Here is a 16,454-nt window from a genome sequence, read left to right as displayed (position 1 = left end):
TCCAAAACTGATGAAATTGATCAATACACAAATCCAAGAATATCTCCAAACACCAATCAGAATAAATACAAAAGAGTTTATCTTAAAAGCAGTCAGAAGGGCATTAAAAAACACATTGTATACTGAAGAACAGTGATAAGAATTGTCACCGACTTCTAAACAAACACTGGAGGTCAGAAGATAATGACATGGCATCTTCAACACAGTAAATAAAGGTGGGGCAGGGACCTGCCAAGCATGAATTCTATATCCAGCAAAAATTTTCTTCAGAAGTGAAGGTGAATTAAAGATACTCGCAGACAAAAACTGAGAGAATTTGCGTACAGCAGACCCATGCCATGAAAGATACTAAATGAAATTCTAAGAAGACTGTTGGCTTTTAAAACAAAAATAACAATTGTATTACTGTGTTTATAACATTTGAAGAAGCTAAATATAAGGCAACGAGCACAATGGGTGGGAGGAATACATGAAATTAGATTGTTGTATATCTTCCATTGTTCATGAAGTAGCACCATATTATGTGGAAATAGACTGAAATTTAAAGATTCATATTGTAATCTCTAGAGAAACATTGGAAAAAATAGGCACACACAAAGTGGTATCGCTAAAAAGTCACTACAAGAGAAAAAGTAGAATACAGAAAAAAGTGTGATTTATCCAAAAGAAGGCAGAAAAGGAGGAGCAGAGAAACAACAAACAAATGCCAAAATGAGAAACTTAAAACCAGTCATGTAAATAATTACATTGAATGTCAATTTTCTTATTTCTAGCATTCACATATTTTATAGACTCCACAGGGCATTGTGCATTTCTACATACACTATATTGATGTCTATAAATATGGTCTCTGTGACAGTTTTACTGTTTTTACAGTCTTGGTGCCTTTTTTTTTTTATCGTATTGACTCAATCCTCCAGTACAGTGTCGAAAACAAGTGGTGAGAGTGGACATCCATGCCTTGTCGTAAGGCATGGCTGACATAAAGCATAACAGCCAAAATGCCGGCGAGAATGTGGAGCAGCTAGAACGGGGTACGTTTCTGAGGGGAGTAGGAAACAGTGTGACTGCTTTGGAGGACTGTGCTCTGTTCTCGTATCAAGTTAAACGTACACCTAACTTATGGCTCACCACTTCTACCCTTACGTATTCACCCAAGAGAAATTAAAATATATGTTTAGAGAAAGACTTGTTAAAAAAAAAAAGCCTTATTCATAATAGCCAAAAGCTTGAAACAACCCAAATATCCCTCAACATAATGATGGGCAAAGTCTGATATATTCATACAATGGAATACAATACAGCAATAAAAGAAGAATTAGCTATCAAATAATATAGATTCCTTTCAAAAACATCATTAAATGAAAGATGCTAGACACAAGAGTATATATGAAATCCAAGGACAATCAAAACTAATGTATGAAGTAGGAGTCAAAAAGTTTTGTCTGGGGTAGGTACAAGACTTAATTAGAAATGGGCAAAGTTTCCTTAACTAAGGAAACTTTGGGGGTTATAGAAATGTTCTTTATCTTGTTTGGGGCAGTAGTTACAGGAGAAAATGAAACGTCAAACCCTACGCTTCATTTTATTGTTTGTTAGTTATACTTCGGTAAAATATACGTATCTATTTATATATATAAAACACTTTAAAGCCCTGTGTTATAGGTACTGAAGGTATTCCTAGTTTTCAAATGAGAGAACTGAGGCAAAGAGAGGTTAATTGACTTGCCCAGTTGGTGGCAAAACTAATAAGCAGAGCTGGGTAGTCTGGCTGAAAAGCCTGCACTCTTAGTGAGAATGCTGTTGTCTCAGATCCTTGCCCAGAAATTCTACTTCTAGGACTTTATCCTTCAGATAAACTCACAGAAGTTCCAAACATCAAGGTTAGTAACTATACAGGGTTAGTCATTGCAGCGTTGTGGATTAGCAGGGGGCTGATTATATTATTTATAGCGTAATCACTTAATATAATATGATGAAGGGGAAAAGGCCAGCTTGAGAAAACTTTATATACTTATCTTGAATGACCTCCTAGGTGTAGTGTAGAGTGAAAAAAATCAAAGATACATACTATATTCTACCATCTGGGTTAATAAATAAAAGAAGATGCAGGGGAAACTGTATACACATATGCTTGTATAAACCGCAGGTATATCTGAAAGGAAGCCTAGGAAATGGATGAGATAGTTTCCAGGGAGAGGAATTGAATGGCTGGGAGAGAGGGGTGTGAGGGAGACGTTTCAGTCCAGTATACCTGTTCTGTACATCCTGGGTAATGAAGCCTGTGCGTGTATTACCTATTCCAAAAATGAATGATATAGTAACAATTTGGAAATGACTGAAATAGCTCATCACACACATAGTTGCCTGAGCTGACAGAAGCCTGCTTCAGACTTCTTAGAACTGTCCCTCTCACCAGTCCATACCCTGTGGCTTTGGGGTATCAGCCTCAAAGTGTCCCTTCCTACCCATCAAGCCTACCCCGTCTTTCTCCAGGATGGTTTCAGGGCCTCCTAGCTCGTTTCCTTCCCTGTTTCCCTTTTGCGTCCCGTTCCCTCCATCTGGTCCAAGCTCTCACGGTGCTTAGTATTCCCCAGGTTTTCCCTAGAAATCCATTTCCACTTCTGCCCTGTAAGGTCCTTAAAAATAGACATCCATCTCACCTATCCATGGGTTATTAAGGGCTTGGTATCTGGCAGAAGGACCCCAAAGGCCTGTTGCTTCCAGAATTCAGCTTTCAAACAGGTCTGGTAACACTCTGCCTTCCTCACCCTCAGGGGCTCCTCCCACTTGCAGCCGTCCTGCCCAAAACTTCATCCTCCAAATGACTTCACATGCTGCACAGGTGGACGTTTTAAATTTATATTGTTAAGTATTTTATTGTCTGTTAGAAAAAATAAACTAGTCCATGAATCCTGTGGGATTTTAATTTTACCAATATTATTGCTCAGAGAAGTTTAAGTTAAAAAAATAGAATGATTTTTTACAATATTCAGTAGTAAGTAATACAGATGGAACATGGATATGGCAGAAATGGTGACAGTGAGGCCCTGGCCTTCTGGAGATGCTGACGTACAGGAAACAGGGCCTCACGCAGAGCAGACACTCATCCGTGTGAAGATGCATCGTCTCGTTGACCTTCACCGCCTGTCCGTCCCCGCCCTGCCTGGAGCCTTTTCTGTGGTTACCTGAATGCGCTGGCCACCCCACCCCACCCCACCCCACCCAGGCTCACTCTGCAGAACCACTTGGATTCGTCTTGCACGTTCACCATTCTGTGCTTTTGTTCCTGCTGTTTCTGTTTATAGAATGTGATCCCCCCACCTTAGGTCCTGTTGCTGGGCCTCTGCTGGGCAAACTCTCTCCTGAAGGAGAGTTCAGCGGGGTTCAGCTCCAACTTCAACTCTTCTCATGAAGTCCTCCCTAGTGTATTAGTCTCCTATTGCTGCCGTAACAAAATATAGCAAATGTCACTTGCAAGAGCGCAAGTTTATTGTCTTATAGTTCTGGAAGTCAGAAGTCTGAAATCAGTTGCACTGGCTTAAAGTCAAGGTATTGGCAGAGCTGGTTCCCCCCAGAGGCTCTGAGGAGGGAATTGGCTTCCTTGCCTTTTGCAGCTTCTCGGGGCTGCCTTTCTTCCAGCCTCCCATACCTGGCACCGCTGCTGTCTCGGGTACTTTCTTTTTCAGTGTAGACAGTCTTTATTGGCAGGTGTTAAGAACGCAAAATAGTAGCAAGTCCAGAAGGATGGGAAAGGAAGCAGGGCATGGCTCTCCTCCCCCACGTGAGGACCCTGGGAAACCAGGCCAGTGGGGCGGGGCCTTGGCCACTTCGAGCCCAGCACCTTCTGGAGAACAAGCTCCCGTGCAGGAGAACGCCTCACAACACAGGGGAAGGGAGCAGAACCCCGGAAGATGCCTTTCACCCATCTTCAGGGCGCATTATCCTGGTCTCCACTTGCATCTTACATCACCTTCTCTGGCTCCAGCTTCTCCTCGTCTCCTTCTAAGGACCCTTGTGATTACATTGGGCCCATCTGGATAATCCAGCACCCTCACCCCATCGCAAGATTCTTAACCAAATCGCGTCTGTAAGGCCCCTTTTGCCATGGAAAGTAACATATTCACAGGTTCTAGGGTTGGGGTGTGGACATCCTCCCACACCTGGAGTCACCCTTCTCCTGGGAACTCAAGATGTGGCTTTACCTCTGTGCTCCCACAACTCTCTGTCCATCCTTCAGCATCTCGTTGAGTATCTGCCTTATAATTTTCTGTCATCTGACCAGTCCTCTCCCTGTGAGCCTCCGGGGGGCAGGGGTGGGGTTGCAGCCATCCTGCCTGCCCAGACTTCCTGCCGGACAGAAGAAGGCATGTGTTTGAGGGAGTCGACCGCCCAGCGCACGACGGCCCTGCGGTGCTGCGGTTCCCAGGCCGGGCTCAGGGCCCGGCCCCCTGGTGAGGTTCCCAGCTGTGCCACTCACTTGCCCCGCCCCTCCATGCCCTGTCTGCAAAATGGTGCTGACGGATCGAACCCAACCCAGAGGCTAACAGCAAGGACTAAATGGGGTCACACGCGTGAAGGACGAGAAGAGCACCTGACCACTCAGGGCAGCTAGCTCCATCCCTGTTGTTGTTGATTTTATTGTTTATGTTGTGAAAGGTTTTTCTGTTGTGTAAGTTATTCTTGACAAACTTAGGAAACTTAGGCTACACTCTTTGTTATTAAATCTGATTGTCTTTAGGTTTAAAGTAATGTTTTCCTTGATTTTAAATATTTTTGCAAAAGTTTTTAGAATGACAAAAATGTAGAAAGTACTAGAGAATTTGTTTAGGGTGACCGTGAACCTGTGGCCTAGCCATCTCGTGTGCACCCCCCGCTCTGGTTCAGGTGGGCAGGGCTGCCTAGACAACAGCCCTGTGCAGAGTGGTACGAGATGGCACGTCAGGCCTTAGCTCTCTGAGAGATGGGAGAGTTTAAAGACGCACGTGACTGTGGAACCTACATAAGGAGCTGAGGTTCTGGATACTCAAAGCCTTCCTTACGAGGCACCGCATACCATTATGGGGATGACAGCATCCGTGTGTCATTCTAAGGAAAGGGCTTGGAGGTACTGGAGTGTGATGCAGGGCACACGTATGTCCTGAGAGCTGAACAAGTCTACTGCAGTTAGAGGAAAGGCGTTTTTAAAACACCTTGTAGCAAGTACTTTCATTGGGAACACGTGCTCCTACCAAAGATCCTGACTACTTGGTGCCCATGAAAGTCATATTTTTAGAATGTCATGAAAAATGGAGAAGTATATGAAAGGCATTCTAGCTTTAGGAAATAATGCTAGTAGGGATCTTAGATTAAAGAGGTAATAAGATCTGCCTAGGCAGAGTGAGGAGAGATGGTTTAGCAGTGAAGAATAAGGTTATCAGACAAGTAAATGGCTTGCTGGAAAATAAAAATATCATTTGGATGGCAGGAAGCCATTGCCTGTTTTTCAAAAAGCAAGCTATTGAAGTTATCATACCGTCCACATCATTTAACTTGAACGTTAAAGGAGTGGTCCTGGAGTTGGAGTGATGGTGGGAGGGAGAAACTGTAGTGGTCCCGCTCGAAGAGTAGGGTCCAATTTATGAATTTATTTCAGGGATTGAGGTTCAAATGTAGATTAAATGTAAAATGAAGGACCAGACAGCTCTCTCAGAGTGGATGGAAGTAACAAAGGACAAAGAAGAGTTGCAGACCAGTGTCTGTTCCGTGGAAGGCAGACACCATGTTCTGATTGAGAGCTTGGAATTGGGGACTGTTTTGGGAGTGGAGTGGAAATAAGCCCCGTCTTCACCGCGTCATGTGTGAGATGGGGATGAAGTGTCTAGATTGTGGAGCTGAGCTGAAGGCGGTCAGATTTAGAAAAGCGCTGTCCCCCACGGATGAAAGCCTAAAGCTGTGGGACAGGGTTCACTCTGGCGAGCCGTGCGGGAGGCCTTCCGCCCGGGGCCGGCCAGCGCGCAGGGACCTTCGGGAGAGACAGTGGGCATCACCCCCTGCCGTGTTTGGCCCGAGTCAGGGTGTCGTCACTGTGTAGACTCACCAAATGCAAATGCCGAAGGGGAGGAAATGTCCTTACAGGTGTGACAGGCCAAGATCTCAGGTTCTCAAAGATCAACAGAGATGCCTGTTGCAGTGAAGAGGCGTCACGGGGCTCGGGAAGGAGAGGACAGGGAGGCGTGGTGGTCACACCACAGCCACCTGAGCTGGGACCCGGCGGCTGGGGAGACACTCGTGCTTCAGCCGGGAGTGCCACAGCCTCTTCCTTAGCATGGCTCTGGAAGTCGGGGCGATGGAGGGACGCGGGAGTTGGTCACTGCTCGAGACGCCTGGCTGTCGCCGAGTGCCTGTTGGCTGGCCTGGAGGTGAGAGCTGGCGGCCAAGCAGGAGCAGGTCGTGAGGACTTCCCCGGGCGTGGTCAGCCCTGCTGGTGGCACCCACCCCCACCCCCAGAGGCCACGCACCTGGCTCAGGAGCCCCCAAGGCTCCTCTGATCTCAGCTCTCTCTGTGCTCCAGACGCACTTCTCACTTTACGCTTTGGGGAGTGCTTGGCCGAGACTCCCTGGAGCTGTGGGCGTCATGGAAGGCGAAGTGGCTTATGGCAACATGGTAAATGCTTTGTCAGAATTCCAGGATAGCAAGGAGGGAGGTGAGGAAGATACGCCTATCCCAGAGAAAGACGTCCAACAAGGTCCCTACCTTCGTGGCACTTACATTTCTCATGGGTGAGTTAGGCATTGAACAGGTAGATTTAAAAATAGATAAATAGCCAGGCAGATATTATACAGACCTTGTAGCAGATGCCCTGAAGACAAAATGGGATGATGTGTGTGTGTTGCAGGGTGAAGTTGGGGTGCAGAGCTGCCTGGCTTGGGGGGACCACACCAATTTTTGTGATTGTTGGCAGCTGAGCTAAGACCTAAAGCCTGAGGAGCATTTGGCCAGGGAGGAAAGCATTCAAGGAAAAGGAACAGTCAGCATGAAGGTAGAAACAGAACAATTGGGAGGATTTGAATCTGGGAGGAGGAGACCAGTTCGATGACTGCAGTGGGCCAGGCAGGGTGTGCTGGGATCATATCAGAGCAGCGATGACGGGTGAATCAAAGACAAGACATCTCTGACTCAGCAGAGTCAGAAAAGTGGAAATCATAGCTGGTGTGAATGGAAATGTGTTTATTCTCAAGTTGGGAGGGTTGATGGGGGAACATGTGGGGAAACTTTGGGCTTATAACCTCTGTCTTCTCTGAGAAGGCCGAAACAAGCTGTTGCCCGGGAAAGAGGGGTCTCGGGCAGTGGTTGGGAGCTGGAAAAAAGTCGTAGGAGTGTGGGATCGTTGCTATGTGGAAAGAGAGGCCTGGGTGGGTTCAGCTGAAGTAGGATAGTCTTCACACCGGTCCTCACAGCTTTGTGACTTTCTTCCAGCAAGGCAGCCACCCCCCCTCTGTGCAGAGGAAGCAGGGAGAGAGGCTTTTCCAGGTGGTTGAGACAGAAGGACAGGCAGGATTCCTAGAGAACTGGCACAGTATGGCGAGTGATGCTGGCGATAAAAGGACAAGAGTCCAACAGATGTGGAGACCCAAGGAGACCTAAGTAGAGAGCTTTGGACATGACAAGACCTCAGTGCAGATGGGAAGGAGTTGTCTTGAGAGCGACCATGGGGGAGAGGTGGAAGGATGGCCTAGGGTCGCAGACAGGAAGTTGGGTTTAATCCTTTTAGATCCCTGCATTACATTGCAGCTGCCATTTTGTCGTTTTTCCTCCTGTCTGAGTAATGAATCTGTGCTTTCATTACAAGGGAAATGGTTGGCAGGGTGGTTGGATTTCAGTGAATTCTGATCTAATAATGAAACATTTCCTTTTAATTGTTGTGTATATCTTTCTCAGCTTTTTCTCTACTTAAAGCATATTTCTTCTCTTGTTCTTTGAGCAGCCAAAACGGATGTGTTGGGTGCACTGGCTCTGTTAACAGGCCTCTACCAGGTGTCTATTGTCACTCTTACATCTAACACCACAGCCATAATTGATGGAGAGTTGAGTTGCAAGCTCTTAGGACTAATTGCAGAGTCTAAACTAAAACATTTCCTGCAGCTGCCTTTAAATAACAATAATAACAATAGTAATAATATTTTGTATAGGGATAGTACTTTACAATTTGCAAAGCGCTTTCACATACATCATATCATTTAATCTTCACAATAAATAAGGCTTTTTGAATGCTTAGATCTTTCCTAAAGTGAGAAATCATGGTGCACATCTTGATTTAATCATGATGAGTTGCCAGAAGTTCTTGACGTGATAAGTATTTATTGAGCACCTTCTGTGCCTAAAGGACTTTACTAAGGACAGCACGGGGTGAACTTCCCGTAAGGAGATACCGAGTAAGTAGCCCCGGCCCAGTAACTGTGATCTCGCTTCCTGGCTCACTCCCCCTTCCGCATCACAGTCACTGTTTTGGCGGCTGCTTGCTAAACCATAAAGTTATATAAATATTACTAGGAATTCATTGTATCAGAGTTTAAGTTTTTAAAACTAGGATTCTGATACTTATCTAAGCTCAGTAATACTTCAGGAAGTCATTCTATCGATTTCAGCTTGAACTTTCTTGAAAATTATGTATCTGTTACTTGAATCTCAAGGATATTTCAGATCCAGCATATTTGAAAATGTCTAGCCATTGAGTTGGTCGTCCTGATTAGGATGATTAGGCTATGACTCCAGGAGTACAACTTGACCCTCAGCCCCAGAAGGCTTATTCAGTGGGAAGGAAGACAATCATCTCTGGGTTCTTGAGCCAGACTCGGATGCACTGAGGAGACTGGGAGAGAAAGGGCTTCCCAGGAGGGAGCTTCCTGGGTGAGATGGGGAGTAGAGGGTAGCATTGGAGCCGAGCACAGGCCCAGGGCAGGACTCCTGAACCTTTAGCCAGGAGCCCCTAGAGGGCCCAGGCATGTGTTCTGGGCCACCACAACTCCTCACAGAGTCTCCAGAAAGCATGAGACCCCCCAGCCCCTGCCTTCAAAGGCCCCTGGGCAGAGTGGCGCCTCACAGAGAGCAGTAAGACATGCCCATCAGCATTCCTTTCCCCATGGAGGGCTGGGGCGGCCGCTGAGGCCTGATGTGGCCCATCGGGACCACCAAGGGGCTGCTTTGTTACTGAAACACAGAGGAGCCAGCTGTCTTCCTGCTTCTCGTTTGGCATCTTAGTTTTATTAACTCTAGTATTACACTAGCTCTTTATGTGGTCACGTGGTTTAGGAATGGGTGAGGACAAACCTAAATGGCCTAATGCTTATAAGCACACTGATTTCCTGGACACAGTTTTTTTTTACAAAAGTTTTCCCATGGTGCCATCTTTTTAAAGAACAGCTTCTGTATATTACAAGGGAGGCTAATGTCTGGATTATCAAATTATCTCTTGGTTCTTTTGATGTGGAGCTCAGGCAGTCACAAGCCAAAGAACCCTTCCTTTGTGTTGGGCAGATGTGCCTGACGCTTTATTCTGACCCAGAATATGCAGCCAGCATCTGAGCCTCTCGTGAATACTCCGGAGAGGACCACAATTAGGATATAGTGTGGAGCGGGAGTTTGAACGTGAAGTCTAAGTGGTGTTTCCAGCTGGGGCTGGCGACGTGCTTTAAATAATTGTATTCTGATCATTTAGGTCTCTCTTTATAGGGCATCTTTTATGACCAAGACTGTCCAGTACCAGAATGAGCTGCATAAATTCCTAATCTGGGACACAGCTGGACAAGAACGAGTAAGTCACTCTTTAATTTACTGTGTGTTTTTCTGAGGCCCAGATTAAAGCCCCAACAAAACCACCGGTTCCTGTCATTTCACGTCACTCACCTCACTTCTCTGCGCTGGAGACATGTCTTTCCATTTGCGTGGGCCAGCCTTTCTCTTTTCAGTTAGAACCACGGAGTCCACCGATGGAGAAAGTGATATGGGCACTGAGGACATTTTTATACTTTTTAGTGTCTTCAAGTAAACGCTGACTAACAGGCCTGGTAAAATCCTGCTCAGAGTATTGTGTGTAATTTGGGGCTCCATCCTCTAGCAAAGATATAAAAGAATTAACGGTAGAAAGGGAGAGTTAAGCACCTCCCATTTATAGTCGCCTTTTAAAAGCTAAGGAGGGAACTTTACAGCATATAAAGTTTGAGATTTAAGTGAAATGGATGAGCTAACACAGTGCCGTGCCATAGGTGCTTAATAAACGCCTGATGATGAAGTTGTCCAGGGTGGTCATCTGCCTCAGGAAGGGCCTGGACCAGAGCTGGGCCGGGAGCACGGCCTCACCGTGCAGAATGGCATTGGGCAAAGCCCGCCCGAGTCGGACGGGGTGGGAAGGCGGGGAGGGGGCCAGACGCTGCTGCCACCTCATTTTCCCTCTGGGCCCGGAGTCTCGTTTCCCTGTTGAGGTGTGTCTGGCAGCTACCCCATTATTCAGCTGCTGTTTAATGTTGTTTTCAAACAGTATTATCAAAACAAGAACATGTGATGGATGCACTGTGCTGTCTTAAGCTCTTACAAGCATAGCAGGAGTGACCAGGAGAGATAGTCTGTCCGCACAGTCTTACCTGAGACAGCAGAGATCCGCGAATGGTATAAAACCTGACGAGAATCATCACAGACACGTGGAGGACAGCACAACAAGCCATTGCTGTTGTCCTAGACGTAGACAGCATACATTTGTACAGATTTAATGTCTAAAGTTTGCTCTGTTTGGTTTTCTCTGTTTTTTAATGCTGGATATCACACCCTGTGTCCATTTCCTCACCTTAGATGCGTCTGCTAAGTCTCCGGTCCCTGCTTCTCCCACGTTGTTTGGGCCGTGCGTCTCCAGTGGGGCTAGGCCTTTGCTAACCACCACTCTGCTGTCCTTCAGAAGGGCTGCTTGCCACACAGTGTTCCTGAATATATCCATGGACACAGCCCTGGCATCTAGCCTATTAGCCACCAACTCGTGGCTCTTCATACAAGTGATATATGTGCCCTTTCACTGAATCCCAAGTTTCGGTTACCCCCTCCCATATATTTGATGACACAGCAAAACCCTCATTATGAAGCATCATGCTATGATATAGATTCCATTGTGCTTTGAATCAGAGCCTGTCCTGGTAGACATGGTGATATATAACATCTCTTCTTTCCAGAGCATAAAAGAAGAATAACACAAGGGTTTATGCCTCTCTCTCGCTGCTACCATAACAGCAGGATTCTGTGAAGTTTTGTAATTAGCTGGTCTGCATGCCTCTTGTTTCCCCATTTCTAATTGATTCTGCACCAGGAGTAGTTGCTCTGAGATGCAAATCTGCCTCACCCCTACCTGGAGCTCTATCACTGAACCAGCCAGGGGCTCGCGCAGGGAATGTAGATGAGCCCAGGGGGCCCGGAAGGCCCGCCCGTCAGAGCCCTGCGCCGAGGAGACCCTCAGGAGAGGGGTGCCTGCAGTGAGCCCTCGCTCCAGCTGGTTGTTGCCAGATCACAGGGTTTAAGAAGAGCGAAACGTCTGACAGCTAATCACAAACTGTTTGAAATGCTGTGAAGATCCTGCAGGGCGCATCTGTAAGCTTGTCCTTCCCGTTTGTCCCGGGCACGGCCTTTAGGGCCCGGACCGTGCCAACCTCGGCCTGACTCTCCACCTTCACCTCCTCCCACCAATTCATCCTCCAAGACCAAACTGCATGGGCTTCTGCAGTGCGCCAGGCCAGTCCACACCCTCATACCCATGGCTTGCCGTCCCCGCTGCGCAGAATACCCTCCCTGCCACCGTTAGCCTAGAGGCCGCATGCTCAGCCTTCAGAGCTCGCGTCTGATGTCGCCCCAGGGAGCTTTCCTCACCACCCCTGCCGTTCTCAGATGGCCCCGTGTCCGCTGTGCTCAGGCGTGAACACGGAGGCGCTCGACTCCCTCCCGGTCAGCCTGCCACGTCGGCGAGACCGCGTGTCCCGGCAGCTCCGGCTTCTACATACACCTCGGATCCACTCAGTGCTCCCTGTCTCCACTGCCAGCTCTCTGCTCTCCGCCACTTTAACTCTCACCTGAGAATTCCTTTCACCTTTTAACTTCCCCCTTCCCAGCCCCACTTAATACCTTATCCTCCCACTTAACTGCCCTCCAGTAACTGCCCACTGCTCCTCTCCTGGGAGCCACGCCCTGCCCACTGGCCTGCACAGCCCTGCACGGCCTGTTCCACCTGCTCCCCAGGGCCCTCCCGGTCCGTCCACGCTCTCACCCGCTGAGCTCCAGCCCGCTGCCTCCGCTCAGTTCCTCAAACTCTCCAGAACCGGACCTTCATACACGCTGTTTCTCGTACTGGAACTCTCTCTTCCCTCCACTCAGAGCCTGGCCAGCTGGCTCCTTACCAGCCTTTTCGTCTCAAGTTCAACGTCACACCTTCACAGTTTTCACTAACCCCTCTGTACCTAAGCACGACCCCAGCTCGTTCTCCATCACTGCCCTTTATTCATTTCCCTCAGGACCCTCATTCCAAGTTGTAATTAGATATCTTTCTACACACTCTTCCTGACAGGCTGTGCCCACAGACTGTAAACTGTGAGAGCTGGGACCACGGGGTCGTATTCCCAGGGCCCAGCACAGAGCCTGACCTGGGGTTGGTGCTCAGACATTGGGAGGACCAATTAGCAGCTGAACTCTTTAGTGTATCTCTTCGGATCCTGAACAGTCTTTGCGATTGCCCACATCCGTGGGATTGTCCCCCGTTTCCTTACTTGTTTATCTTCTGTTAGACTGTGAGCTCCTTGGGGGCAGGGACCGTCCTCATGTCTGTGCACTCAGCCCCTGGCACACAGTATTGATGCCAGTGGATTTAGATCAGTTGATTGTCAGCCTGCTTTGGCACAGGTAAGGAGGAACAGATCCTCTAGCTAGTTTTACCATGTGAGTATTGCATGCCTCAAATTACACATTTCTGATATTTGCATATTTATCATTCAATTCTCTGTAGTAATGACATTTATTATGGAACCAAAAGTCATCGTAAAATGGCACCCCTTTACGAGGAACTGACCATTCAGACATCCTCCCCATTTGACCCTCGCGTTTTCACAGGTGGATCATCCTTCTGATGGTCCAGTCGCAGTTGGTTGCGAAGTAATTTCATTAAGTCAATGAAAGTGATTTTGGAGAACTTCGCAGATGTCATGCAAAGCCATGGACGGTAAGGGGTTTGTTACGTTAAGTGAGGAGAAAACTACTGATCAGAATGATGACATAAGTGCTTCAGAAGGTAATGATTTGTGTATCAAAAGGTTGAGAGGCCTCGGGAAAACTGATGGAGTCCTCAAATATTTTGTAAAAATTCCTTTTTTATGATAGGACTAGGAAAGGCAAACATGAAATGAAAGATAGATACCATATTGTGCCAGCATATGGTTTTATCAAAAGAATCACAGTCAAGTTATCCATCAACTCTGACTCAGTGTTCATTCAGGAAACTAGCTCCTGGTTGCAATAATAAACCTAAGTTTTTTCTAATATCAGATAAAATGAAACTCGTTTTCATAATTTTTTTCTCAAGATAGAGCCTTTGTCAAACCTTTTCATTCCTATTTGCTATCCTAAATGAATTCGTTTTAAGTGATCTTTTCCCACCAATCACCCTTCACTAACAGGGACTCCTGCAGAAGCATGGAGACAGACCCAGCCCCTGCTCAGACGTGCACCTCACATCCATATCAGAAATGCACCGTAACTGTAGCAGCAGCAGTTCAGTTACTTGCCATCTGTCTGCGATCATGTAAAAGAAAGCTTCTAACCAAAGTCTAATAGACACTGCATCCAGTCCTTGAAGATTTATGTCCCTGAATCTTACTGTGCTTTCTCCTAATGACTGTTTCTAGAGGGCAGAGCACCAGGAAGACACGGACTCATCCACTGTCACAGGAGCCACAGAGGAGTTGTTCTCGTGTCTGAAATCAGGAAAACGTGTAGTGGCTTAATATCTAGAGCCAGGGTCCACACTGTGGCCCACAGGCCAAATCCAGCTTGCTTCCCGTTTTATCAGAACACAGCCATGCTTATTTGTTTACATATTGTCTACGGCTACTTTCACACTTCCGTAATAGAGCTGAGGAGTTGCGACAGAGATCATATGACCCACAAAGCCCCAAATGTTTACTGCCTACCCCCTTCCAGAAGAAGTTTGCCAACCGCTGATCTAGAGCCAGATTGGGAGCAGAGCTGTGCGGACGTCCTGTTAGTCTCTTTTTAAGCTGCCACCTTCTTTCTTTACACCAAAAGGACATGGAAAGAGTTTCAGTGTCAGTAATGGTGGAGTGGCTTGTAACAGACTAACCCTCCCACAGATAACTATTATGTGTAAACTCTGGACAAAACATTAAACAACTCTCTGAAGGTACTGCCAAGCAACCAGATGCAGTTGGGGACTGAAGAGGGAATGACATTGAGTGAGACTCACATTTTCATGGCTTTTCCCCAGAGGGCACTCCCCAGACCATGCAGCACAGGGTAGCTAGGACTCCAGCAGAAAGACTGTCTTTTTAGCTTGCAGTATTTGAGGACAGAGTGCAAGGTTGCTAGAGCAGCTGGGAAAGAAGGAGGCAAATCCCAGAAAAGATGGATCCAACAAGGAGGGAAGCCCCAAAAATCTGCTTGTAAATTCCCTTCAAGGCTTTGCTTAACCCCCAAATTGTGAATGCACAGGGGCGACACTAAGAAACCCAAGAGAAACCAACGGCTGGAGGGGTGACAAGACAGAGCGGAGATTCGGCTGCTGCTCATCACAGGAAAAGGAGAGTTTGGAGTCCAGTCCTGCCCTGTTAGAGGGGGTTGATAAACACGTTGGGCCTCCCTTGAAACTTCTGAAGCGCCATGTCTGAAGAGTAGAGACCCAAGTAGACCCACCCTAACCATGTGTAAAACCAATCTCAGGGTGATTAGCCAGTGTTTTAACACTCTTCAGAGAAGATAATGGAAACCAGATGGTCTAGAAATGTTCAAAGATTTAAAGGAAAAGTAGTCTTTTTTTTTTTTTTTTTTTTTTAGGAAAAGTAGTCATAATCTACTTAACTACAGATGGGGAATCTTACACAGAATGGCAACTAATAATCAGACGGAAATGCTAAAACTGAAAACTGTAATAGTTAAGATGAAAAGTCCACTGGATAAGTGACAAAACAGAAGAACAGAGTGGAAGAATAGGAACATAGTCTTAGTACCATAGGGACAAATTCAAACAATCTAACATATGTGTAACTTGAGACCCAGAAGTTGTAAAAAGGGGGGAAGGAGACAGAAAAGATATTTTGAGAAATAATGGCTGAAAATTTCCCAAATTTTGGTGGAATATATCAACTCGCAAATCCAAAAGTTTAGCAAACTCGTAGGTACAAAGAAAACCACATCTAGTTCCATCATAATCAAACTGCTGAAAACCAAAGTTAAAGAGACAGATCTTGAAAGCAGCCAGAGATAATAGTATAGACACATTATGTGTGGGACACAACAGTATGAATGAGGGCCAGCTTCCCACAGAGTCAGTGGAGGCCAGGAGACAGTGGAGCAGTGTATCTTTAAAGTGCCAAAATTATCCATCTGCCAAAATTATCTTTAAAATATGAAGTCAAAGTCATGACACCATTAGAAGAAGAAAAGCAGAGAGGATTTAGCAGCAGCGGTCCCAGAAAGGTTCTCAGGCTAGAGGAAATGACACCAGATGGTAACTCAGATCCGTAGGAAGAAATAATAACCACTAGAAACAGTAAATATAAAAATCTGTCTTTTTTCTTCTTATTTAAGAGACTACTGGCTATTTAATGCAAAAGTTATAATATTGGATTGTGTGGCTTATCACATAGATTTAAAATATTTGACAATAGCACAAAGGACAGTGGGATAAAAAAAATCTTGTAAGGTTCTGATCTTTTACATGAGGTGGTGCATTTTAAACTCTAAGTCAACTGTGAGGAATGATATTGTAGTTACAAGAGCAGCCACTTAAAAAGTAATCCAGGAAGGTATAACTAAAAAGCCAATGGAATTAATAAGTTAAATTAATAAGTTAAATTGAATACTAAAAAATAGTTAATGCAAAAGAAGGGAAGAAAGGAAGAACAGGTTGGTTTTTTTTTTAATGGAACAAATATAAAGCAAACAGCAAAATGGTAGAACTAATATTAGTAAAAACCAAATATATTGGTAAGTACATTAAATGCAAAGGAACTAAACATTCCACTTAAAAGGCAGAGGTTGTCAGATTGGATCAAAAGTCAGGATCTAACAATGTGCTGGTTATAAAAGGATTACCTTAAATGTAAACACAGACATTGCTTGAAAATAAGAGAATGGAAGAGGATATTCTATGCAGATCTTAAGCAAGAGAAAACCATTGCGGTTATATCAATATCAATAAATATCAATAAAATAGACT

The 16,454-nt window shown here is 45.9% G+C and overlaps 1 protein-coding gene across 1 annotated transcript in view; it reads left to right on the top strand.

Moving 5' to 3' along the window:
- Positions 1-16,454, top strand: part of RAB22A (RAB22A, member RAS oncogene family) — a 52,500-nt gene that overhangs the window by 21,469 nt on the left and 14,577 nt on the right. Inside the window, exon 3 of the mRNA XM_082359339.1 lies at positions 9,713-9,794. Within this exon, the coding sequence (XP_082215465.1) occupies positions 9,713-9,794 (82 nt within the window). The remainder of the gene's footprint in view (positions 1-9,712; positions 9,795-16,454) is intronic.

This window comes from Balaenoptera borealis, assembly GCF_965194805.1.
Source record: "Balaenoptera borealis genome assembly, chromosome: 16".
Classification (NCBI taxonomy): domain Eukaryota; kingdom Metazoa; phylum Chordata; class Mammalia; order Artiodactyla; family Balaenopteridae; genus Balaenoptera; species Balaenoptera borealis.
This window is presented reverse-complemented; position numbering and strand designations above follow the sequence as displayed.